Raw genomic sequence first — 23754 nt, forward strand, 5'->3', positions numbered from 1 at the left:
ACAATATTAAATTACCATAAAAAATAAGTGTCTTTATAAACGTCATATTTAATTTTATATTTTAAAAAGTTAGGCTTGTTTTTTTTTTTTACAATTTTATTAGTAGATTTGTTCACCTATAAAATATATTTGAGTTATTAGTTAAATTTATAAAAAAATAAAATTTTGAAAACGGTATATATAACTTAGATTTTGAAAACATTTGTTAAAATCATATAATAAAATAATAGATAAATATGTGAGTGAAAATAATATTTATAAACTTGATTTTTAAGCCAACCTTAGTTTAAAGTGTTTGTAGTTTGTGGTATATTTTGCGTTTAAAATATTTAAAATGAATTACAAAAAACCAGCCGCTCGCACGTGCAAATAAAACACTAGAGCCATTTAAACCGACTAATTTCACCTGCAGACAGCATCGTCGTTCACAATTGCAAAGCGTGGTAGACTGAAGCCGCCTTCATATCCTCCGGGAACATTTCGCCTCTCCACTGGCGACGAGGAATCTTCTTTCGCCCTTCTCTTAACAAGCAGCTGAAGATTTGCTTGCGCCCATGGCTGCTTCTACTGCTGCTTTGACTTCTACGCCGTTATTAAGCAACAAGGTCTGTACTCGTGTGCTTTCAAGTCTTCCATTCAAAAGATCTGTAAACTTGCCTGTTTCTGTGTTTTTTTTCCATCTTATTCTTCGGCGAGGCTCTATTTATGCATTTTCTGCAGCTGGATCAATACTGTATCTAAACCGTTCATTGTTCTGTTTGTATTTTCAGAAGGATGTGGACCTCGCTGCTTTTTCTCCGTCGCTGCCGTTTTCGTTTCGGAGATGCGAGAGAACGGTATCTAAGAAAATCTGTTCGGTCATGACACCACAGCAATCGGAGCGCAAGCCCAGCGCCAGTGGCTCGGTTGGTTTTCCTTCTATTGACTTTCATTCTGCAATTGGGATCAAGGATTATGTGGTTTATAATTATGTATTTTCTATTAATTTCAGGTCAAAACGGCCATGACTATGACAGAGAAGATTTTTGCTAAAGCTTCTGAAAAATCTCAGTTGAGCCCGGGTGAAAATGTTTGGGTTAATGTGGACGTTTTAATGACTCACGATGTCTGTGGCCCTGGTTCTATCGGAATTTTCAAAAAGGAGTTCGGTGAGAATGCAAAGGTATTTTACTTCTTATAATTTTATGTTAGAAGTTCACAAGTTTAATTAGTATAATAATAAATTTATGCTATTAAAAAGGTAAATAAGTTGTACATTGATTTGTTCTAAGAAAATTTATTGTGACGTTGGATTTGCTTGCATAGATCTTGGTTGTGCTTCAGAAATCTACAATTATGTCCTGGTAAAATTGTGCCAGAGATTTGGAAGAAAGAAGGAAGAAGAAATTGAATTAATTTTAGTTGGAGGTGTAAATTAGTGGAACTAGGCTACACCATGCTCTATAATGTTGTGATTTTGGGAAGTACTGGTAGGTATAGATAACCATTAATGGTTTTGAAACAATTGTCCCTTCGGGGACATCCGATAAAATTGGAATGGTTGAAGCAATTAATATGTCAGTGTCTTATAATATGGGTTCGATTATTTTAGCAGGATGGAGGTTGTTGTTAAACTTAAATTCACCTTAATAAGCCTTCATGTACTGTTCTTGTTCGATCTTTTATTTCTGCTCAGTCAATGTGCTACTTGGATGTTACAGTGACATAACCATTTTTTACTGAAGGTTTGGGATCGAGAAAAAGTTGTGATTATACCTGACCATTACATATTCACCAGTGATGAACGTGCTAACCGTAATGTAGACATTCTGAGGGATTTCTCTTTAGAACAGAATATCAAGTACTTTTACGATATTAAGGATCTTAGCAATTTCAAGGTATGAATATCAAACTTTGCTTTTATTTTGGCACCTGTAAGAGCTATTTCTCTGTGGCTGTTATTATACATGTTAACTAAATGAGCATAAAAAATTTTCCCAGGTGAACCCAGATTACAAAGGTGTCTGCCATGTTGCTCTAGCTCAAGAAGGTCACTGCAGGCCTGGGGAGGTGATATTACTTTGAAATGCTCATCTTTTTTTTTTTTTTTTTTTTATAATATGATTTTCTCTTGTTTGTGATTTCATGTTAAATAAGACTTATGAGATGCTTCATCAGGTTCTGCTTGGTACAGACTCTCATACCTGTACAGCTGGTGCATTTGGTCAATTTGCTAGTGGAATTGGTAACACTGATGCTGGATTTGTACTGGGCACTGGAAAATCACTGCTCAAGGTCTGTCTAATTTTTAACTCTATCATTGTGCTTCTAGCATGGATGTTATTTGACCCTTGTAACATGGGCAAAGTTTGCTGCTTAATTATATTGGTGCACTGTATTATTTGAGTAGATTTACATATTGTACTATGGTTGTATTATTCAAAAGAGGATGTACAACAGAAGGAGATGAGATATCCCGCAAGAGCCAATGTATTACAAAAAGGACTCCCCCAATTGGCATAAATATGAGTAAAACCATAGTTAAAAAAATATTTGTTAAGGGAACACCAAGTACAAGCTTGATATTTAGCCACATCCCAAAAATCGTTGCTAGCTGATTCTTCCATTTGAAAAATCCTCCAATTCCTCTTTGCCCAAAGCTCCCAAAGGAGGGCCACCGCTGCATTATACCATATGATTCTAGCCTGGGCACCAAAATGTGTTCCTTAGATAACCTGAAGCAAGCCATCAGAGACATTGTTGGGGATTACCCTACCCATGACAGGTTGAAGCAACCGGGAAGACAATTCCTGCAAGTAGAAGCAAACAAAAGAGGATGTACCCTGGTTGTTTTGGAAATCAAATTTGATTATTAAAATCTGTTAAACACGTTATTTTTAATTGAGGACGATGACATTCTTTAAGATGAATTAAATGATAGCTTTGACTTCATCTTGCTGTCCTACTTATTCATCAAAGAGCATGATACACATTCAATGGTGCATTTTCTGCTCGGCTTCAAAGTATAAAGAAATCAATAACTTCTATTTACATTATTTCATATCCTGTGTTCCTTCATATCATATTCTTCTTACATACTTGCATGATATCCTTCGAAGACTTGCAATTTTTATTTTAAATCTTTTTTTTGTTGGTGTGTATTTTAATTGCAGGTTCCCCCGACTCTAAGATTTGTAATGGATGGAGAAATGCCTGATTATTTACTTGCAAAGGACTTGATTTTGCAAGTAAGTCGAACCATATTAAGATTTTTGCGTTTCTTTAAATGGTTAAATGGCTACTTAAGAAGATATTTGCGTTTCTTTAAATGGTTATGTGCCTCCATGTACAAGCACATCTTGACTTATGATCTTGACATGAACACATTTAGACTTACCTGCACTTAAAGGTAATTTTTTTTTGGGTCTTCTAATGGTATCAAAAATAAAAATGTCATTGATGATATAGAAATATGGATGCCTTAGATTGACAAAATTTCAAAATTATGAATAATGCTGAAACTTTATCTTTGTCTAGAAATCATAATTTTGAAGTGTGAGCCTAGTTGCTAGGTGCAGCGAGTGCATTTCACTTCAGCAGAGGCTGAGATGGCTAGGGCTCTTTTATTTTTATTTTCTAAAGAAGTAAAAAAATGTTCAAAAAACATATATCTCTAAACATTCTCTTGAATAACCTCTCATTTCCACTATGTATATGCCTGAAAATTTGGTGTAAAACCTGTCATTTGGAATTAAATACTGAGAAACCCCTAATTTCTTTGATTTTGCATTATCTCGTTATTCATGATGCCATTTAATTAAGGACTTCTGTAATCATCTTCTAGACCTTTTTTTTCTGGATTAGAGCCATTTCCCTGTGATTTACCTAGCATCACATTCAGGAAAATAATTTCCCCCCTCCGCTGCCTGTGGTTGGAACGGATATACATTTATTAAGTCTTCAAATGTTACTTGTGTAGTCTTTTATTTATGTCATATGGTGTCTAATAGTTTTCTGTCTTTTAGTGGTTGCACTGTTAACTGAACCTACTATTTGCACCTTACAGATTATTGGTGAAATATCAGTATCTGGTGCGACTTATAAAGCCATGGAATTTGTCGGCACAACTATTGAAAGTTTAACTGTGAGTACTCTAAGTGAGTTTTACAGAGATCTTAGGATGTTACTTGACGGTGATTTTTCGTATATGTAAATATTTTATATATGCATTTGGTGAACAAATGTTAATGAAATATAATTTGATTGCTCGTGTCCTGTCTTCTGGTTAGATGGAAGAGAGAATGACATTGTGCAACATGGTTGTTGAAGCTGGAGGAAAGAATGGAGTTATTCCTCCTGATAGTACTACGTTCAAGTACCTTGAGGTTAGTCCATGGGGGGACATTAAAGCTTACCGAAATAATTTTAAGTCTCTTTATTTAGCTTGTCTGCAACATTCAAGTGCCTCGGGGCAAGTACAAAAGGGGCATTGAAGTTATTGAAACTGTTCTGTTCCTAACTTCCTCCTTTTAATTTTGAGGAAGTTTGTATGTCTGCTTGCGAGGAACGGTTGAAGTGATACATTGAAGTGTCAATGAGGCCACTATTACTTTTACTTAGATGTTTTTATTTGTAGTGAATGTATATGGCATGGTTTCATGTATTTTTCATTAAGTTATCAAGATGGATGATGCATATATGGCCAGGGATGCATGCTATTGATTTGAATTGATATTGAAATAATTTTAATTTTAAGTCTCTCTATGTAGCATTTCTGCAGGATTAAAGTGCCTCAAGGTGAGTACAATATTTTTTTTGTTGGGGGGGGGGGCATTGAGGTTGTCAAAACAATCCTGTCTCTCTTGTTAGTATGTTTACCTGTCTGCTTGCAAAAAGGACAAAGCTGAAATGATACATTAACATGTCATCAGATTTGATAAGATACTTCTATCAATTTTTTTTTTTTTTAAATTGATCATCCATCAGAGCTTGTTGGGATTATGGTATTACGTGTTTTGGACAGGATAAGACATCCAAAGCCTATGAACCAGTTTACAGTGATGGGAACGCAAGGTATTTCATATATTGCAGTCAATATTTTGCTATCTTCTGAATTACTATATTTGCAAGGATGTACTGTTTACGCATAGTTTGACATTATACAAATGTTATGCATATACTTTTTTCCTTACACGCATCTTCAATACATCATTCATGTATTTATATTGATCAGCTGGCACATTATGGCTCATGATAAACAAATAATGCTAAAATTTGTTTAGTAATAAGTAATAACCACCATAAATTGGCTCAATGGTTAAGAGGGACAAGCTGTAAATATAAATGAGATTCCTGAGTTTAGTTTCTCAGTAGTCGATAGGCTTTTGGGCATGTATGAGGTAAAATTTAATCTTGTAAAAGTGAAAGAAAAGGCTGTAAAGACCCTGTAATTGAAAATATTCTGTTTTGCTTCATAATAATTAGTCGTGCACAGTACACGTATTTATAATATACAAGGGCACTAGCAGTATGCTCAAGCCCAAATAATGGCACCTAATACTCTAACAGTATAACAGGAAAGCCAAACTGATAACATAAATAATATCCTCAACTAACAGAACGTAGTAATGAAAGCTGAAGAAGAATATTTGATTTTATAATATTTATTGGCCTCAAATTTTAGAGAAAGGGAGGAGTTTGGGGAGGAGCTAGAGATTCTGCACTTACTGTCATGGCAACTGGTGCTTGGAAGGTGACTTAATGTTACCATTGGTCCCCTGAAAATTGAAATTGAGGTAGAAGAACAAAAAATATGAAGAGATTTGTCATTGTTATTGAAGCATTTGAGTCTGTAGAAATTCCTTTATCGAATGGTAAAATTGCATGGTCGAAATTTGAGGGAAGTGCCAATGGACAAAACAAAATTGTTGCCTGATAGATTTCCACTTCAAAATTATGGTTGGACATGCTCAAGAGAGTGTCAAAAAAAGCTAAGCTGATTTCAGATCATGGATCCTAAATTTTGGAAAAGGGGATTTATTTTGGGTCCATGTTCCAACCTCTTTTTTGTTTTGAGAACACTTCAGCTTCAAGACTTGGGAACGACAAAACTGTTTGAATGTTGGTAGGAAAATGGTTTGTTTTTTCTTTTTTTGGATGGTTGGGCTTCAAAAATGATCAAAAAGATAAGCGAAATGGAAAGAAAGATAAAGGCTTGGGTAGAAACTTTCGTGGGAGCATAGCAAAAGAAAGGAAATACATTGACAAGGAAAGGGATAGGAGGTTTAAACTTATACCAATGTACTTTGAGATTTGTTTGTTTGTTTGTTTTTGGGATGAAAAAATCATGCTTGTATTGAGAAACATGAAAGGAAAATATAAGGGCACACAAAAAAACTGCCCCTCAAAAGGAGTCATAGATTTAACTATGCACGTAAAGACTCCAATCCAAAATAATAAAACCTATTTGACCCCAGGCCGCATTGGGTTTAGGGTCCCTTGGTCATACTGACTTAGAAGTCTCAAGTTCGAACCTTTAGGTCAGTTTAATACAAAAAAATCCTTAATGTCTTCCGGGTACAGGGGAGCAAAGTTCAGACTCGCTTAAGCTGGCCCAGACACTCACGAATTATAAAAAAAAAAGATCTATATGATAATTATAGAAGAATGATTTAGAAACCCAAGCTCACAAAGATGTGTTAAACGCAACAATATTCCAAACCTCTTCTCAGGATCTCTCAATCCCTCTAAAAATTTTACCATTTCTCTAAAGCCAAGTATCCCGCAAAATAGCAAAAAAAAAACAAGCATGTTAGAGGTCTGTGCCCTTATCTCGAATAGAAGATTTAGAATAATCTCCTCCATCGAAGAACAACAATTTCTATTATGCATCTTGTAGATCCCAAAAACGGTCACAAAGTGATTCCATAAAGTCTGAGCAAATGAACAGCTCTGCAAGAGAGGTCCTTTGACACCTGTTTACAAAGTCTGAATAGCTCTGCAAGAGAGGTCCTTTGACTCCTGTTTACAAAGGCTGCTCCACTGTAGACCCAACACTGAGGAAGAATGCTTTGAATACGAAATGAGGCGTCAAATCTTCAAAGCAAGAGGCCACATAAAGAATTTAACCTTCTTGAATATCTTTACTAAAAGGGCTGCCACTAGGTACTTTGAGATTTATTGGCCGGAGGAGGGTAGACTTTTGCAGAAGAGTAAACTTGTCTGGTTAAAGAAAGGGATGCCTTTGCAAAAAAAGAAAAAAGGGGAAGGGGATGGTATTCAATGTTCTTTCGAAGATTGCTAGATTCTGGGTGGCAATAAGTTTTAATCTGATGAGTTAGTTTTAGAGTTAGAATCTGGAGTCAGTATTGTAGAAGACACAGGCATCAGAGAGAAAATCTTAAAGTTCTTCAGTATTCTATATACCAAAAACGATCATGGCAGTTTTATTCTGGAAGGTGTAATTTCAACTATGAATTCGTTAGGGGGGCTTGTTTTTTAAAACATGAAATTGGGTAGAATTCAATAAATTATTGAAAACCTAAGTGAGTTTTGCTATGCTTGCTCTCTCTCTCATTGTTATTGATTTGTAAATTATGTTGCACTTACAGATTCGCTTCTCTCTCTCTCTCTCTTTCTCATTGTTATTGATTAGTATATTATGTTGCACTCAGATTTCTTTCAGAGTACAGATTTGATGTATCAAAACTGGAGCCTGTGGTAGCTAAGGTAGGTGATCTAGATGGCCCTATTATAATATATATACATGCATAAATATATATAGGTACAGATATTGTTTCTGACAATGTTTACTTGTTTCCCTTTCCTTTTTTTTTTTTGTGGAAAAAATTCAGCCCCATTCTCCAGATAATCGTGCTTTAGCAAGGGAATGTAAAGATGTGAAAATTGATAGAGTATATGTCGGATCTTGTACTGGGGGAAAGACGGAGGATTTTCTGGCTTTGGCTAAAGTTTTTCATGCTGCAGTAATAATCCTCGACTCTTTTACTTGTGAATGTGATTGCGTACACTGCTTATTACTGTCTCAATTGATATCATAATATATTTTCTTCTTAAAATGGTTGATAGTGCTTTAATTCTTTTCGTGTGGTGACTGACTTTAACTGTAAGAATGAGACGTCATGTTAATATGAATGTTGCAAGCATAAACGACCACTGGCACTTTTCTTTCAATGATATTGGCTTACTATGCCACTTCTTACCGTAGTATTGGTTTGAAACATGCATGGAATATGTAAGAATGTTTCTGAGTTTCCACATGACCCCTTGTCGTTGCTACATTTTGCTTATTTTATATTCATATTTTAGCATCTGGATATTTTTTTGGAGGCTGCATTTATGCTAATATAGTGTAAATCTTATTTGCAGGGAAAGAAGGTTAAAGTTCCTACATTTATTGTCCCCGCCACCCAAAAGGTTTTCAACTGTGTTTAATTCTGTGCTGAAACGAAATTTTGGTCATCATTAGAAATTGCACTCAGGATTGTGTACAACTGTTCATGAACTTGTTTCGCTCTATTTTTCTGTAAAAATATATAGGTTTGGATGGACTTATATGGTATCCCAGTACCTGGAGCTGGTGGTAAAACTTGCTCTCAGATATTTGAGGAAGCGGGCTGTGATACACCGGCAAGTCCTGGTTGTGCTGCTTGTTTAGGTGGACCTAGGGATACTTACGCAAGGATGAATGAACCACAGGTGAGTCATGATTTTTATGTCAGTTCAGTTTTACATTAAAATTATAATATAAAAAAAATGGAGTGTTATTCTCTAGGTAGATCTCTACTGATGAATCCGGCTACCAGCCATAATCTTTCCACGAGGTAGTAATTGGAGATGAAGTAAATATTCAGCCTTGCTAACACCAATAGAATAATTACGCACTACATAAGAACATTCTAGCCAAATTGATCTTCAAAGTATTTTGATTTTCTGAACATTATGGAATCAAGCTTCTAATATACTGCATGATCGAGTGTCTGACTTGTTTCTTTCTCATGGAGTCGTCAAGAGAGTAATGCATCCGAGGAGTTTTTGAGATCCTAACGGTCAAACTGTTTTTATCCCCTCTTGTTTAAGTTATCATTAAAATTCTTTTCATGGAAATAGTACTGGAGTCATCTGGATATCTTTATGTTTGAGAGGAACAAGGGTATTTTTATAGATGTAAAGAGGCTCCTGTGAAGAGGTTTAGAGATTGTGTAGTTCAATACTTCCAAGTGGACTTTTATGCCCAACTCTTCATGTTATGTTTCTTTAGAGCCTTCTTTAGTTGCCAACCTGAGGTATCAGTAGGTTACTGGTCGAAATTGTTAATCTCCATCTCAAAATTGTAATGCAAAAATGTCGGCTTGCCTAACTTTTGAATGTCTGAATGAAACTACATTCTCTCCCTATAAAAAGAAAACAAACCTGGGCCAGCTAGGCAGCTACCAATGGAATTGGATGTGGCATATGATTTCTATCTACCAAAAGTTAGTATCAAACTAAAACAACAAACGGTATTTTGGATTGGAGTCACTTTTTGTATAGTTAATTGGTTCGTGGACTGTTTTGGGTTGATTTTTCTGGTAGCTCCTTGGCTTGTTCTTTTGTTCTCTTCGTTCTCTTCTCAAGTAAAAGAAAAAAACATGTTAACCATACTGAAGATCGCTAAATAATTTGGAAACGAGTGGAAATTGGATCGTCACATGCTATGGATGTGGAAATAACTTAGGAGGAGGGGCTGTTGTTTGCAGGTTTGTATTTCAACAACGAACAGGAACTTCCCAGGTAGAATGGGACACAAGGAGGGACAGATATACCTTGCTTCTCCATATACGGCTGCAGCTTCAGCTTTGACTGGATATGTAACTGATCCAAGAGAGTTCTTGCAGTAGATCCACAGAATTGGAGATAATATACTGTATGTTCCATGTATTATTTGAACTGAAATCAAGTTTCATCTCGTCATGTTTGTATCTGCTTAGAGCCTTGTAACCAGTAGATTATCCCTCGTTTGAAGTTCTATTGAGATTTTGGTCTGTTTGGATTTGAAAGAATTGGCTATGAATTTACTTTGAAATGAATGTTTATAATAATAATAATAATAATTTAAGCACTATCTATATGGTTTCTTTTCTTCTAAAAAATAATATTTCCCCTATTTATATCATGTTAAAAAGTTACCAAGATTTGAAGATGTAGGATTATTCTCTTCCACCTTTTTGTTTTACGATATGAGGTTTTTCTATCATCTTTTCTCTCTTTAGTTTTGGGAGTTGCATGACTCTATCTAAATGATAATGAATTTTTTTTTTCTTTTCCAATAAGATGATAATCATGGATTCTTGGTACATCATCTTGTTACAAGTTTCAACGTAAACTTCTTCAAATATATATCTCAAGCATTTCGGAATGTAGCATTTGCTGAGAAAAATTGTAAACTTGTTAATTATTATGCTGATTGAAATTATTATTCATAAATTTCTGTTGTCGTCGAAAATTGAGACAAAAATAATGCGACCAAATTTTTCTAAAAAAGTTTTTGAAATTAAAAATCTCAATAGTTATTTGAATTGAAATAATCAAGTGAGTTCGGGAAATTGAGTTAGAAACGTGTTGTCTTATCTATCATTGAGTGGTGCCTGTATGTCAAAGTTATAAATTGGGTGCAAGATATTGCATATGAAGGATTTGACTATGCCTTTGATAGGAGAAAGATCTTGAGAGATGAACTTGGGCGGTCAAGATCATACATGTCAGTGAGAGGATATCCCGTCGGATACAGAGGTACTCTGATAACTAGATCGTCCTTAAACTAAATATCAGTGAACATCTTGCTGGCACGTTTTGTTCGAGGTTGGAACCGAGTTGAACTATCCTCAATGCGATATGGGCGTTTCTCCTCAACTTCGCGGACCCGAATCTCGATCTAGATCTACATGTTCTTGCAGGAGCGATCTACACGTTCTCGATTTTAACCCGTAACAACTAATAAATTTGTAATATTAATATTAATATTCATATTAGTAATTAATAATGGTTTAAAAAACAAAAATCATATTAATAATATGAGTAAAATGGGCTGCATAGGGTGCAAGCCCATTAACATCCATCTTTAAGGCTCATTACACTATCTCCGTATGGAATCTATAAAAACCCACTTAATCTCATCAATTGCCAGAAACCTAGGGTTTCCTCTTCGTTTCTTGCCGCCTTTTTTCTTCCTCCTGTTCTCGTTCGTCTATTTTTCGTTACTCTGTTCTTGTTTGCCGCGTTTTTCATCGTGAATTTCTCTGCGCGGCCCTTAAGATCGCCTTCCTCAGTGTGAAATGGAAGCGTTTCGAGTCATAGCTGCGCTACAGCGAATACTCTTTCCGGAGAATCCCATTAGGGTTTTCCTTCTGGAATTCTCTCCATTTCCCATTTGACCTTTTTTTCGAGGCATTTGATCTCCGCCTTTGGATCTCCTACTTCCTTTTTTCTGGAACCCTAGCGACTTGGCTTCTCTGCTGTTTCGTTAGTTTAGTTTCAGATGATTGGAGTTTCAGACCCGTGTGGACATTTTCTATGTCTCGCTTTAAGGTGGGTTACATTGCCCCTTCGTTTTTCTTGTACTTCTATTTTGGATTTAATCATAGTTGTTTTCTCTTCCAAATCTGTGATAAGATGGTCATGAATTTGTGGCAAGTATGATGAATCAATTAGATGTGTGAAAGGATTAGTCCTTCCTGAACTTAACCTTTTGAGGCATTTTTCAATTGTCTGACTTGCCGGAGTTTTTACCTCTTTGGTTCAGTTAAATATTGTTATCTCTTATCAGTTTAATTTTCCTGGGAAGGGGTGGTTGCAATGTTTTTTTTTCTCTATCTAATTTTTTGGCTTTTAAATTAATGCATTCGCGCAATTTATCAAATGATGGATTTAAATTGAAGTGTGTTTCATTGGTTGGGGGTCGTCTTAGGCCTATTCGAAGTGTATTAACGGTGCATTGAACCGTATTGATATTATTCTTTTCAATTGTGATTTTGTTAATCTTTTTCATTTCAATGTTTTTATTAGGAAACTGAAGTTTTGTAAAAAAATTTTAGTTCGTGTTTCATCCAACATAAATAAGAATTTGACGTAGTTTATTATTTTTATTCATTTAAACTTTTATATTTCCTAGTATACGAGTTTGGTTTCGAAATGTTAAATAAATTTGTTCATCTTATTTGAACCAAAGTATGATGCCTTTTGTCTATGATGGTTTTAAATATACTTTGAGATTAACCTCTATGAAAAGTATTAAATCTGAGGCATTAAGGCGTTGTTCATAGTTAGTAATTGTGTCTTGTCTTGTGTTTTGTTTTCCTATTTTGTTGTCGTGGACACAAAGTTATGTAGAAAGGGTTTAAGACTGTGCAAGTGATGATAAAATAGACAGGGACATCAGAACACTGTAAGAGTATGATGATTTGTCGATGGGAATCTCTCTGATGCACATGGTTATTATTATTATTATTATTATTTTTTTGCCGATGATGCATTCCAATGCACGTATTATCAGACCAAGAAATGATGATACCGATTGTCACTACCTCTGAGGCAAAACCCTTTCTACAATTTGCATTTGTGTCTGCAGTTGATATAATGTTCTGTAATTGTTGCCCTGCGTTTTAAAACTATTGTTTGATGAACTTTTTTGAATGATGTTATCTGATACTGTAAGTAATTTGTTTGATGGTCTGATCAGAATTAGTGATTTTGAATACAGTTTTCATGATTCTTAGTGTAAGCCTGATGATTGTGTTAAGAACGGAGATTCGAATGGTGCTTTTGTGGAAGCCTAATTAGTTTTCGGGCTCCAAGAGTATTGCATGTGACAAATCTAAAGAACATCAAATGAAGGCTTAGGCTGGTGAATCCTATTATAACAATAATTCTTTTCGTTCTTGTTATTTATGTATAAATACTCTCTTTGGCTTTTAACGTTTGTAGTTCATTCCGACATAGGAAAGGAATTTGAACCCTTTGATTTTGTTATGATTACGAATTCATATTGAACTCCTCCGATCTTCTACTCAGTAATAAGCTTGTGATTTAATTGTATTTTTTTGTTGTCGTGTATTGATTTGGTTTAAGTTTGGATATTCGATCATGAATTTTCAGAATAATCAACGAGGTTGTTGATCACAAGATGAAGAAAAGCCTCTGCCGCTTGTGTCTTATGGGCCAATTTTTTAGAGAGATGAATTTCTGGTTTTTTATAAATACGCAGAAACTAACGTTTGTGGGAACTAATGTGTCCAGATGATTATTACTCCCCTACTGTACAATTATTGTACTCGTATGTTTCAATCATTACATTCTTTAATTGGGATATTTACTCTCGCTTATTTTAGTTCACTTTTTGTCATATTTGTTAATTGTATTTTTTCTGAAGTTAATACCATGAATAATGTCTGAAAGTTTGTAAATTTTAACATTTTCAGCCCCAAATTCTACAAAATTATGTTCGAATAAAATATGTAGTTATAGTTTAGCAGACATCGAAAGAGTAGTGTTGGATTCATGTTCCATGTATTCTTCAATTTCCAATCATTCTGGCATATGTGTTGCCGTGTCTTAATGATTTTGAATTTAAAAAATTACCAATAATTTAATGTTAACTCAAAAGACTAAATAAACAAAATTTGTTTCTTTTTTAAGAATAGGGTGCAGAGTAAATAACAAATCGTTACAGAAAATCAATCTTATTTAATTTATCAAGATTGCATTCTTTTTTTTTTTTTTAAAAGAAATGAAAATGTTTACAAACGATGGTTGTAATTTCACTCTCAAATTTGTATGTGTGAAAATTGTACTCGTTAACTTTTAAATTTACTCAGTAAAAAAATCGTACTCATTAACTTTTAAATTTAAAAATTAAGCCTCTAAACTACCGTAAGTGAAAATATTCCGGTTGATTTTGCCGGACAATCAAGCTGCACTTCCTTCTAACAAGTTTCTGGCGTTCATTTCTATTGTTGAAGAGGTGACCTCGTGCTCTTCAAGAAATGAATCCAATTTGCATTTGATTTGGGAAAATTCTCTTCTTTTCCTCTTTTGATAGGGCTATTCACACCTAAATTTATCATTTCCAAAATTTAATCCTAAAAAAAAAAAACTAGTTTAATTGTGTCCCCCTGGTCTCACTTTCTCTCTTTATAGTTCTTCCTCGTCCCTCCTCACCAGTTAAAAAGTTTTCGAAGTAATTCCTTATTTTTCGATTTTTTTACGGTTCTAATGCGTGTATAAAATTAAAATTCAGATTTATAAGGGCCAATACCAATGACATACTATATATTTCTCTCTCTGTAAATTCTTGAGAATCCAATTAATTCGATCCCAAAAAGTTATGTTTAATCTGAAATTTTCTTCCCAAATTTCTCGGCATCCAAACCTCTAAACGAAAATTAGAAACTAAACCAACAACGCCTTCGAAAATAGAAATTGAAATTGGTACTGGAAATTGATGTACAGAGGTAGAGGAGGGAAAATGGGAGAAAGTTTAGGTGTAAATTTTTTCAATTATGAAAGTTTAGGTTCTAATTTTTACGCTTAAAAGTTTATTAGTACCATTTTTCCACTTATAAAAGTTTAACAGTTCAATTTTTAAACTCATACAAGTTGAAAGGTGAAATTGCAATAATTAAAAGTTTAAGGGTATTTTATTGAATCGGATATAATATTGAATTGAGGAGGAAAAATTTTTATTTATACAAACATATATAGTTTTTCTACGAATATCATCTTAGTTCAACCGTAATTGACAATTCAATCTAATTAAGGTGTTGGTATATTTGACTCGATTGTAAAACCTTATATTTTCTTTTCTTTGAATTCAATAGTTACAAGTACGAGTGTTGAATCCTCAACATTTAAATGACACACAACTCAACGCATAAAATAATATTTGATTGAATATATATTTATGATATCGCAAAGGAAGTAAACCATTGAATACGTCGTGGCAATTACAAAATGAGCAGTCATTGTTTTCCACCGAACTTGACTTTGTTTGCCCAATGCCCATTAATTCCCCATTCCCATTCATTCATTATTCTCTCTTAGCTTTTCTTTGCACGTAATTTACAATCTCTTCTTCCATAATCCTCATTTCCAAGAAACCCCCGAACCAAAATAAAGCTTCCACCTTTAACTTATTAGCTTTACTTCTCAATTGCTTACACTTGGAGAGAAAAATGGCAGATTATTTACCACCTGGGTTTAGGTTCTACCCCACTGAAGAAGAGCTGGTTTCCTTCTATTTGCACCACAAGCTTGATGCAGCTACAACAAATCATCATCTCATCAAACTCATGGATCAAATCATACCCCTTTCGGATATTTACCGATTCAATCCTTGGGATCTTCCACGTAAGTTCTTTCTATATATATATATATATCTCTCTCTCTTTTTCTAACTTATTTGATCTTATTTTTCTCTTTTCATTATTCTTTTGGAAGATGTTGTAAAGGGTGTGTTATGAAAATAATATATGTGGATATCGAAAGAAAATGATAATAATGGAAATTTATTTATTGGTATTGGAACTTTCTTAGATTCGATCACAAACAATTCAATCATAGATATGCATATTTAATATTAGGGTTTTTCTTAGACCTAAAAGTTGGAGTAGTGGTTTAGGTTAGGAAAATTTTAATTACTTTTCCTTTTATTTTTAATTAACACCCTTAGCCAATAGTTCGGCGGTAATTAGTATATATCTCAAACTAAGAGGTTGTGATTTTGATTTCTCACTCATATATGTTGTACTCTACACTTAATCTTAAATGAACGATTATATTTGTACTAATGTAGACGATTTTGGATGAATGAATTGATTAGAGTTACGTTTAAAATAATCACTCTACTATGATACTCTATTAAATTATCGTGTTTGGCAGAGTTTGCTGGAGAGGTGTGTAGGAGGGATGAGGAGCAATGGTTTTTCTTCGTACCGAGGCAAGATAGCGAAGCAAGAGGAGGGAGGCCAAAGAGAGTGACAAGCAGTGGGTATTGGAAGGCAACTGGGTCTCCAAGCCAGGTTTATTCCTCAAACCATAGAAGCATTGGAATTAAAAGGACTATGGTTTTCTACAATGGAAGAGCTCCCAAAGGAACTAAAACTCAATGGAAGATGAATGAATATAAAGCCACTCCTTCTCCCACCACTATTCCAAAGGTTCAAATGGTAGCTAGCTAGTTTGCTTAGAGGATTCTTTTCGTTTCTGCGTACGTATTTTTATTGTGTCGGGTCCGTTTAGTAATACTCTCGTTTTTTCATTTTTCAAGTTTTGAGAAATATAGGTGTTTGATAACTATTTATATTTCATAAACTAGATATAAATAAGAAATAGAAACATTTTCAAATTGACTCTTAGGATTAGCATGCATTGCTCCAAAACCTATGGATTCAAGAATGATAAAATGATATTTTTATTATGTTTTGGAACAAATTAGAAATGAAAACAAAAAGGGAAAAAACTTATTTTTCATTATTTACGAGAAACAGAAACGTTACCAAATAGTTTCTTAATTTCTATATTTTAATAAAGTTCTAATGTGTCATTTTAGAATTATATTTATTTAGTCTCTATACTTAAAAAAATAATAATAATATACATCGTCGTCTCTCATGATGCTATCTATTTTGTCTATATGCTTTTTTTTAAAAAAATTATTAGGTCGTTGTTCAATTTTCAATTTTATATTTAATAAGTTTATGTGTTAATCCATTTTGCACTTAGATGACATGTCCTGACAGGATATTATTTAAGGATTACGTGTGTTCGACTGAATTCAAGAGTAATCTTTAAATAATATATACCATTAATGTAATACGTGGTTGACACATATTTACGATTAACAGATGATGAGTTCGAATCACCCCGTGATCAAAGAAAAAAATCAACTGATGCACTTCGGACATGTGGAAGAAGGTTAAGAACCAAAACTTATAACTAATATTATTATTTTTGCATGCATGCAGTTGAGCTTGTGTAGGATTTACAAGAAATCAAAGTCATTGAGAGCATTTGATCGACGGCCGCTGCTGCAGGCGGCAGCAGAGGTGGAGACGGCTGAGATTGCGGCGGAGGAACCGCCAGCTCAGCATATAAACGTTGGCGACGATGACAAGTTAGTTGATCAGAAACCGAATGCGCCATTAATGGAGGAGATGGGGAGCTCCCCTGAAACAGGCTGTTCTTCAGAAGCCTCAAAGAATAATAACACGCAGTTGCGGATGGATGTTGATGATGATGAGCTTGTGTGGGATTGGAACCATTTGAATTGGCTCTAGTCATCTTCAACCACACACATTATCTAATACAAAATATTTGATCAAATAACAACATAAATTAATTAATACTAATGGAAGAGGATTTTGTATCCTTAAAGTTAATTAGTGTCGTAGTTTTTATTTAATTAAATGATGTGATAAAATAAAATAACGTATGTTTAAATATGTCTGTTGGTACTTCTGTACGTATTTGGCAAATAATATATGAATTAATTTCTAAATTTTGTGTTTAATCTTTTCCAATTCTCAATTTATTAAAAATTTTCGTGTATGCACTTCTGCATTAAAAATTATGTATTCTCAATTAAGCTTCTTAAATACTATTACAGATGTGTTTTTAAAAAATGTGAAAATTAATAAAACATCTTCTAAAAAAGATTGAAAGTTAAGGAAGCAACTATATGTAGAGCCTTTTTTTTCTTTTTTCTTTTTTTTTAACAATGGAGATAAACTATCATTATATTAATATATTTAAAACCGTGAATATGCTATTGTATGCTACTTGGGTACATCAAATCCTCCAAACATCTATATGAACAGAGCAAAATTCAATCGGTTTATCGATAAAATCTATGTCTTCCAAGTGACATATATATTTATGCGTCTAAATTATATTTCAAAAATAAAAATTTAATGATACACCAGCATTTTGTTAATAGACTTGAGAAATTTAAACACATGTTCATTGACAAAAAAAATTGAGAATTTTATTGAAAACGAAAAAGAAATTAGGATCATTGGATATATTTAGCCTTTATATTTCCATAGGAGTTTCATTTTCGTCACAAATCTCTTCCAAGAGATCATGACTCACTCTTATACGACAAGAAGTCTTACTCTGAGAAATTAATAGCATCATTTAAGGGCAAATTCTTATGGAAAATAAGTCAATGGGCGAAGACATTGGGAAAATAATTCTCCTAATTTTTCCCCATTTTAGTCTAAAACCAAGAACATTGAATCGGTCAGCTAAAAAAAAATGGAATGAAATAAATATCATTGACGATATATAGAAGAAATATATCACTCTCGTGCCAATATGGATAAGTGTCACCATTCATCTTATCCTATTAATTGGGTCGAGCCATATGAGAGATTTTTAGATTTCGTTTGGTAACGTTTTCGTTTCCAATTTTTGAAAAAAAAAAAAAACTAAACATTTTACAACTAATTATGTTTCTTGTTATTTCTTTTTTAGAATATTCTCGAAATTGCATTGAAATTTTGGAAATAACAAAAACAAGTTTTTTTTTTTGTTCGTATTTTCAATTTGTTTCAAGACATAAATAAAAAATTGCTTTATCCTACTTGAATTTATAGATGTTGGAGTCATACAATTTATTTTTCTTTATTAAAATTAAGAAACAGAAACAAGAAATGGAAACGTTATCAAACGAGCTCTTAGATTATAAATTCAACCTATAAGATTATTAGAGAGATAAACGTATATTCTAAATAATATTATTACATATAAATCAATAGCAACGTAATATTCTCACTTTTTCGTTCTTTAAAAAAAAAGACCACCTTTTCATATTGTTGTTTCCATTTCAATCCATTTGTTTGGCGAGTGTTTCACATAAAAATAGAATTTTGAAGTTTGAAAATATTGTTATGTCGTGGGAAAACAGAATTGATTACGTTTGTGTGAAAATGAGAAATTTGTAAAATGGGATTTAAATTATCTATTTATTTAATTGGTAAATTGCAATTATATTTTTCATAAATAAATTAAAATATATAAAGTTTGACTAAATGTTTAATGGTTTTGTTTAATAAATTACTTCCTACCTAAATTTTCCATGAAAGAATTAAAATTAAAGAAATTAAATTAAGGATTTTTTAATTTGATATCCTTTGGAATTCAACTTTGTTAAAAAAGATTTGGAGACTTAATTTAGATTAGACCAAGTTAAAATTTCATGTCAAGTTCAAGATCAAATATATAATGAATTTTTTTTTTCTGGCTTAAATATATAATTTTATCTCATTTTCTCATTTTAAAAAATGATCTCATAATCTGTTAAAATTTTCAATTTCAGACTAATTAAAGTTTTGTCTGACTAAATGTTTAAAAAATCATTAAAAAGTGATACAATGCGAACCATCATAGATTGGAGATACGCGCCCTATTTTCATAATGACAAGGTTTATATTTTTTATTATGAATAATAAATACATTTTTTAAAATGCAAAACTCATACAAATGGCTGCACCTTTTTTTAGAAATTGAAACAAAAACTATCCATGTTTTTGTTCGTAGCTAATTATTTGAATAATCATAAACCTAGCCCTTTTCTTGTCTCAATTTTGAAAATTAATAAGATATTGTGCTTAGAAATTTAAACCTTATATATCGAAATAGGAAAATGTGTAAAAATTCAGTTGGTATATTATACATTTTCCTATATATATATATATATATATATATTATTTAGATATAAAAGATTGTGTTGGAATGATGTCTTATTTTTTCTTTTATTACTAAAGAGTCGGCGATTATTAGTCTTTATGTCTTTATACAGGAAATATTCCTTGAACTCCAAGCCACTCAAACTGGTTATTCTCCCAACAAATGTTATTCAATCAAATAAATGATTATTAAAATATATTCGTTTAAATATTGCTATTATCATTACACATGCATCTCTCATTATTCTTGTCATAAAGATATATATCTATCTAATAAAGATATAAGTACGAGTTAATTAGATGTCATTCTCTAAAAAAAAAAAAAGTTAATTAGATGTCAAATTTACTATTCGAATTTTAATTATTTTTTAATTTTTCCGTGTTCCTTACTCTTCAATACTCGTTAGCCGCCCTAAGATTCGAATCTTAAAATATCTTAAATCAACTCAATTTTACCCATCAAACAGATCGCTTATACGCCTCTAAGTAGATAAAGAGAAATGAGACAAGAACTAATTTGTTTCCATACAAGAGCTTGGAAACTTCAAAGAAATGCCATATTTCTTTAGGTTTGCTTTGATAAGAATCTCTCTTTTCTTATCCTTACAGCTTCTCTCTTTCACCTCCATATATATATACACACACAGTGGTCTAATAATTATTAGAAGTGAGAGATGGAGGATTATTTGACACCTGGGTTTAGGTTTTACCCTACTGAGGAAGAATTGGTTTCTTTCTATTTGCATAACAAGCTTGAAGATGGAAGAGATGATTTGAAACAAGTGATGGATCAAATCATACCCGTTTTGGATATTTATGACTTCAATCCTTGGAATCTTCCACGTAAATTCTTTTTATATGTATCTGATCTCTATGTGTTCTTCATTTTTTCTAGCTAATTTATTTGATTTCTTTCTTCTCTTTCATTATCCTTCGGAAGATGTTGTAGGGATGTTATATGAAAATTGATATCGAAAAAAAAAGAGATAACAATGAAACTTTAGAAGCGTAGCATCGAAACTTTCTTAGGTTTGACCTCAAACAATCCAATCATCCAATACCCATATTTAATATTAGAGTTTTCGTCAGACCTAAAAGTTTTAGTGATTTTATTTTTCATTCCATTTTTAATTAACACCCTTTATCGCATGTTCAAATATTAGTTATTTCGTGAGATCTAATAATTAATTGATTTGAGTTACGTTTAAAATAATTTTTTGCTCTAATACTATGTTAAATTATCGTGTTTGGCAGGGTTTGCTGGAGAGGTGTGTGGGAGAGACGAAGAGCAATGGTTTTTCTTCGTACCAATGCACGAGAGTGAAGCGAGAGGAGGGAGAGCAAAGAGATTGACAATCACTGGGTATTGGAAAGCTACTGGTTCTCCAAGCCAGGTTTATTCCTCAAACCATAGAAGCATTGGAGTTAAAAGAACTATGGTTTTCTACAATGGAAGAGCTCCCACAGGAACAAAGACTCAATGGAAGATGAATGAATATAAAGCCATTCATGTCGCAGCTGACCCGTCTTCTTCTTCCTCGGCCACCGCTGTTTTTCAAGTATGAGACGTCTGATAATCGATTGATAATGCTTTTGTTTTTAGTTCATTTTTATAAAACTTTCTTTTTAGTTGAATTCCTTTGTTTGGTTTTCTACTTTTTTAAGAAAAATAATTTTTTAAATCCTAATTAAGTTTGAAGAACAGAAGAATGTATCTTTCAAAATGAGTTTGTAGGGTATGTACTATGTTTAAAATGGGCCTAATATTGTCTTAGATCTAAATTTTCATAATATAATTACTCTTAAATAATTAAACTCAGAGTTAAAAGATTGTGGTACTATGTTATGCATCTCGTTACCATATTATTAATTTAGTAACTAATAATATGTTAATGTTATATTAAATCTATCATTAAATTTTAAACTCAAGTCCATTAGGGATTCATTGTTAGATTATATAATTCTTAGACTTTGGTATAATATACAAATGTCACTCTGCCAAAGCGAGTATAGCTCACCGATAATTGATATATATCTCCAACCAAGAAGGTGTGAGTTCGATCCCCACCCCACATGTTGTATTTAAAAAAATGTTATTTTGAATAAAAGTAAAGAGTACATCTTCATTAATTATGGATATGATGTTATTCATTTAACTTAATTAGTTGGGTATTACTACTTTATTTTGGTTTTGCAGTTGAGGCAAGAATTCAGTTTATGCAGAATCTACAAGAGATCCAAAACTTTGCGGTCATTTGATCGACGACCGCAGGCACAAGGGGTAGAGACGATGGCTCGATCTATCGCTTCGAATGTACAAGTAGCAATGACCAAGTCACTGTGCTTCACCAATCAGCCTAACCCAACCACCGGGGCCGACCTGTTAACTGCAGTGATTAGCTCACCGAACAACTCTTCATCGGGTGATCAGCGTGACGAGTCGTCTCGAACAACTGCAGAAATTAGTAACCAGGTCGACGTAAGGATCATGGAGGCTGCTTATGAGCCGATGTGGGATTGGGAGCAGTTGAATTGGTTCTGAAAAAAATGTGATAACAGGGTACGTGTTTAAATGATCATATAGTAAATTAGCATATCAAGACTAATTAGTAGAGAGATCAATAGCGCCGAACGCTAAGGAAATCTACTCAATTTAATTTGAATTATCTTTTTAATTGATATTGTAAGGTTCTAAGTTATTGCCACTGCGTCAATTATTTTAATTATCTTCTAAACAAACCTTATTTACATATATAGATGGAATGAATATATTTTTAGTATATAATTAGGTTGTTTTTAGAATAAAAAGCTCTTGAAATTGAGAGTGTCAAGTACTATACTTTGCATTCCAATTATGACTTAGAGATATGTCGAAACTACATAGTTTTTGCTTCATCAGTTCTCGTTGTGCAAGACAATTTTGCTAATTTTGCAAAATTTATATTATTTCGAAATTTTTAGACTTATGGAACTTAATAATCAAATAGGCTACATTAAAATTCAATATATATATTAAATAAAGCTAATTTAGTTTATGTTTTTTTTTGTATAAAGTTATTTAACACTTTTCTAATGCTCATATATATATATATATATATATATATATATATATATATATATATATTAAATAAAGCTAATTTAGTTTATGTTTTTTTTTTTTTTGTATAAAGTTATTTAACACTTTTCTAATGCTCTTAATGCTAAAACATGATTTAGAGATAATTACACATTTTCGGAAAGTTTCTAAATTTCTCTTAAATGTCTTCTTTTGACCTTTTATAATTTAAAATGTTTTCTTTTGGCTTTTGATAATTCTCTAAAAATTGTGTTCCATTTAACTTTAAAAAAATATTTTATTTTAATACTCAAATTTTTAATTGAAAAAACTATTGTAATCTTTTTCATTAATCCTCTTGGATTCATTTTGAAAGAGCTCCCATAGATATTTATTTATCAAATAAAAAACAATATATATATATATATATATATATTACGATTTGGATATAAAATAAAATAAACGTAAAGATTAACCAAAATATAATTTAAAACAAACGTATGGAACTATTTAAAGATTAAAAAAATGAGCCGTGACACCTATAATAATTTGGCTCAAAATAATAGCTAAAATTATTTATAAATATGCCATAATTTTAAGTGCAGCTCAAATAAAAACATTTTGAAAAGTGAAAAAAAACTATCAACATATTGCCTACATGATGTATATTATTAAATTTATTAATAATAAACATCCACCTTATAAAATTATCATATTTACAAAAAAAAAATCATATTCATTATTTTACATTTACAAATATAACAAAATTATTTGCGTTAAAAAATGTGAGGAAAATAGTGAGTGTGGAAGTGAATTTGATGGTGGCGTGTAGCACACGTGAGTTAACATCACATCGTTGGCATTTTGCGGTGGAAGTCTCAACGAATTTGTGTGAGTTGGAGACCCATTCCTTGACTCTCATTGACTCTTTTTCTTTCTTTTTTACCCAATTATTGGTCTTCACTTGACTAATTCTTT

General features: G+C 32.5%; 3 protein-coding genes, 1 long non-coding RNA gene and 4 other non-coding genes across 11 annotated transcripts; all 8 read left to right on the top strand.

Moving 5' to 3' along the window:
- The first annotated feature begins 401 nt into the window (after positions 1 to 401).
- IIL1 (isopropyl malate isomerase large subunit 1) lies at positions 402 to 10102 on the top strand. The gene is made up of 15 exons (XM_022277155.2): positions 402 to 605; positions 771 to 905; positions 992 to 1162; positions 1725 to 1877; positions 1981 to 2049; positions 2158 to 2274; positions 3153 to 3227; positions 4046 to 4123; positions 4269 to 4364; positions 5003 to 5052; positions 7653 to 7707; positions 7833 to 7964; positions 8368 to 8415; positions 8539 to 8697; positions 9738 to 10102. The coding sequence occupies exons 1-15, from the start codon at positions 555 to 557 to the stop codon at positions 9876 to 9878; spliced, it is 1530 nt and encodes a 509-aa protein (XP_022132847.1). The 5' UTR covers positions 402 to 554; the 3' UTR covers positions 9879 to 10102.
- A 381-nt stretch (positions 10103 to 10483) lies between these two features.
- Positions 10484 to 13368, top strand: LOC111005922 (uncharacterized). 2 transcript variants are annotated; one of them, XR_002600793.2, is made up of 2 exons: positions 10484 to 11565; positions 12737 to 13368. It is a non-coding gene; the product is annotated as an uncharacterized LOC111005922 (long non-coding RNA). The 2 variants fall into 2 exon arrangements; XR_002600794.2 differs by having other exon boundaries at positions 13132 to 13368.
- Positions 11662 to 11759, top strand: LOC148213348 (small nucleolar RNA Z266). The gene has a single exon (XR_015793100.1). It is a non-coding gene; the product is annotated as a small nucleolar RNA Z266 (small nucleolar RNA).
- Positions 12216 to 12283, top strand: LOC148213349 (small nucleolar RNA Z267). The gene has a single exon (XR_015793101.1). It is a non-coding gene; the product is annotated as a small nucleolar RNA Z267 (small nucleolar RNA).
- Positions 12381 to 12465, top strand: LOC148213350 (small nucleolar RNA R44/J54/Z268 family). Its single transcript, XR_015793111.1, has one exon. It is a non-coding gene; the product is annotated as a small nucleolar RNA R44/J54/Z268 family (small nucleolar RNA).
- On the top strand, positions 12496 to 12570 carry LOC148213351 (small nucleolar RNA snoR122). Its single transcript, XR_015793112.1, has one exon. It is a non-coding gene; the product is annotated as a small nucleolar RNA snoR122 (small nucleolar RNA).
- A 1643-nt stretch (positions 13369 to 15011) lies between the features above and the next one.
- Positions 15012 to 17498, top strand: LOC111005871 (NAC domain-containing protein 90-like). Of its 3 annotated transcripts, none has more exons than XM_088124238.1 (3): positions 15012 to 15381; positions 15913 to 16052; positions 16998 to 17498. In XM_088124238.1, exons 1-3 carry the CDS (start codon positions 15207 to 15209, stop codon positions 17307 to 17309), a joined length of 627 nt encoding a protein of 208 aa, XP_087980364.1. In that variant the 5' UTR covers positions 15012 to 15206; the 3' UTR covers positions 17310 to 17498. The 3 variants fall into 3 exon arrangements, with proteins under 3 accessions (XP_087980364.1, XP_022133221.1, XP_022133222.1); XM_022277529.2 differs by having other exon boundaries at positions 15013 to 15381; positions 15913 to 16199; XM_022277530.2 differs by having other exon boundaries at positions 15015 to 15381; positions 15913 to 16190.
- Positions 17499 to 20247: 2749 nt separating this feature from the next.
- On the top strand, positions 20248 to 22475 carry LOC111005837 (NAC domain-containing protein 90-like). Its single transcript, XM_022277475.2, has 3 exons — positions 20248 to 20564; positions 20976 to 21280; positions 21919 to 22475. Exons 1-3 carry the CDS (start codon positions 20396 to 20398, stop codon positions 22261 to 22263), a joined length of 819 nt encoding a protein of 272 aa, XP_022133167.1. The 5' UTR covers positions 20248 to 20395; the 3' UTR covers positions 22264 to 22475.
- The last annotated feature ends 1279 nt before the right edge of the window (positions 22476 to 23754 follow it).

The sequence above is a fragment of the Momordica charantia genome (assembly GCF_013281855.1).
Source record: "Momordica charantia cultivar OHB3-1 chromosome 1 unlocalized genomic scaffold, Mcharantia_2.0 BLBB01000001.1, whole genome shotgun sequence".
Classification (NCBI taxonomy): Eukaryota; Viridiplantae; Streptophyta; class Magnoliopsida; order Cucurbitales; family Cucurbitaceae; genus Momordica; species Momordica charantia.

Excerpts from the sequence above, each read along its gene's own strand:
- LOC111005871 (XM_022277529.2), top strand. The coding sequence starts at position 15,207 with ATGGCAGATTATTTACCACCTGGGTTTAGGTTCTACCCCACTGAAGAA. Across the intron at positions 15,382-15,912 it reads CAATCCTTGGGATCTTCCAC|AGTTTGCTGGAGAGGTGTGT; the intron begins GTAAGTTCTTTC and ends CGTGTTTGGCAG. Across the intron at positions 16,200-16,997 it reads CTATTCCAAAGGTTCAAATG|TTGAGCTTGTGTAGGATTTA; the intron begins GTAGCTAGCTAG and ends GCATGCATGCAG.
- LOC111005837 (XM_022277475.2), top strand. The coding sequence starts at position 20,396 with ATGGAGGATTATTTGACACCTGGGTTTAGGTTTTACCCTACTGAGGAA. Across the intron at positions 20,565-20,975 it reads CAATCCTTGGAATCTTCCAC|GGTTTGCTGGAGAGGTGTGT; the intron begins GTAAATTCTTTT and ends CGTGTTTGGCAG. Across the intron at positions 21,281-21,918 it reads CGGCCACCGCTGTTTTTCAA|TTGAGGCAAGAATTCAGTTT; the intron begins GTATGAGACGTC and ends TTGGTTTTGCAG.
- IIL1 (XM_022277155.2), top strand. The coding sequence starts at position 555 with ATGGCTGCTTCTACTGCTGCTTTGACTTCTACGCCGTTATTAAGCAAC. Across the intron at positions 4,124-4,268 it reads CAACTATTGAAAGTTTAACT|ATGGAAGAGAGAATGACATT; the intron begins GTGAGTACTCTA and ends TCTTCTGGTTAG. Across the intron at positions 4,365-5,002 it reads CTACGTTCAAGTACCTTGAG|GATAAGACATCCAAAGCCTA; the intron begins GTTAGTCCATGG and ends TGTTTTGGACAG.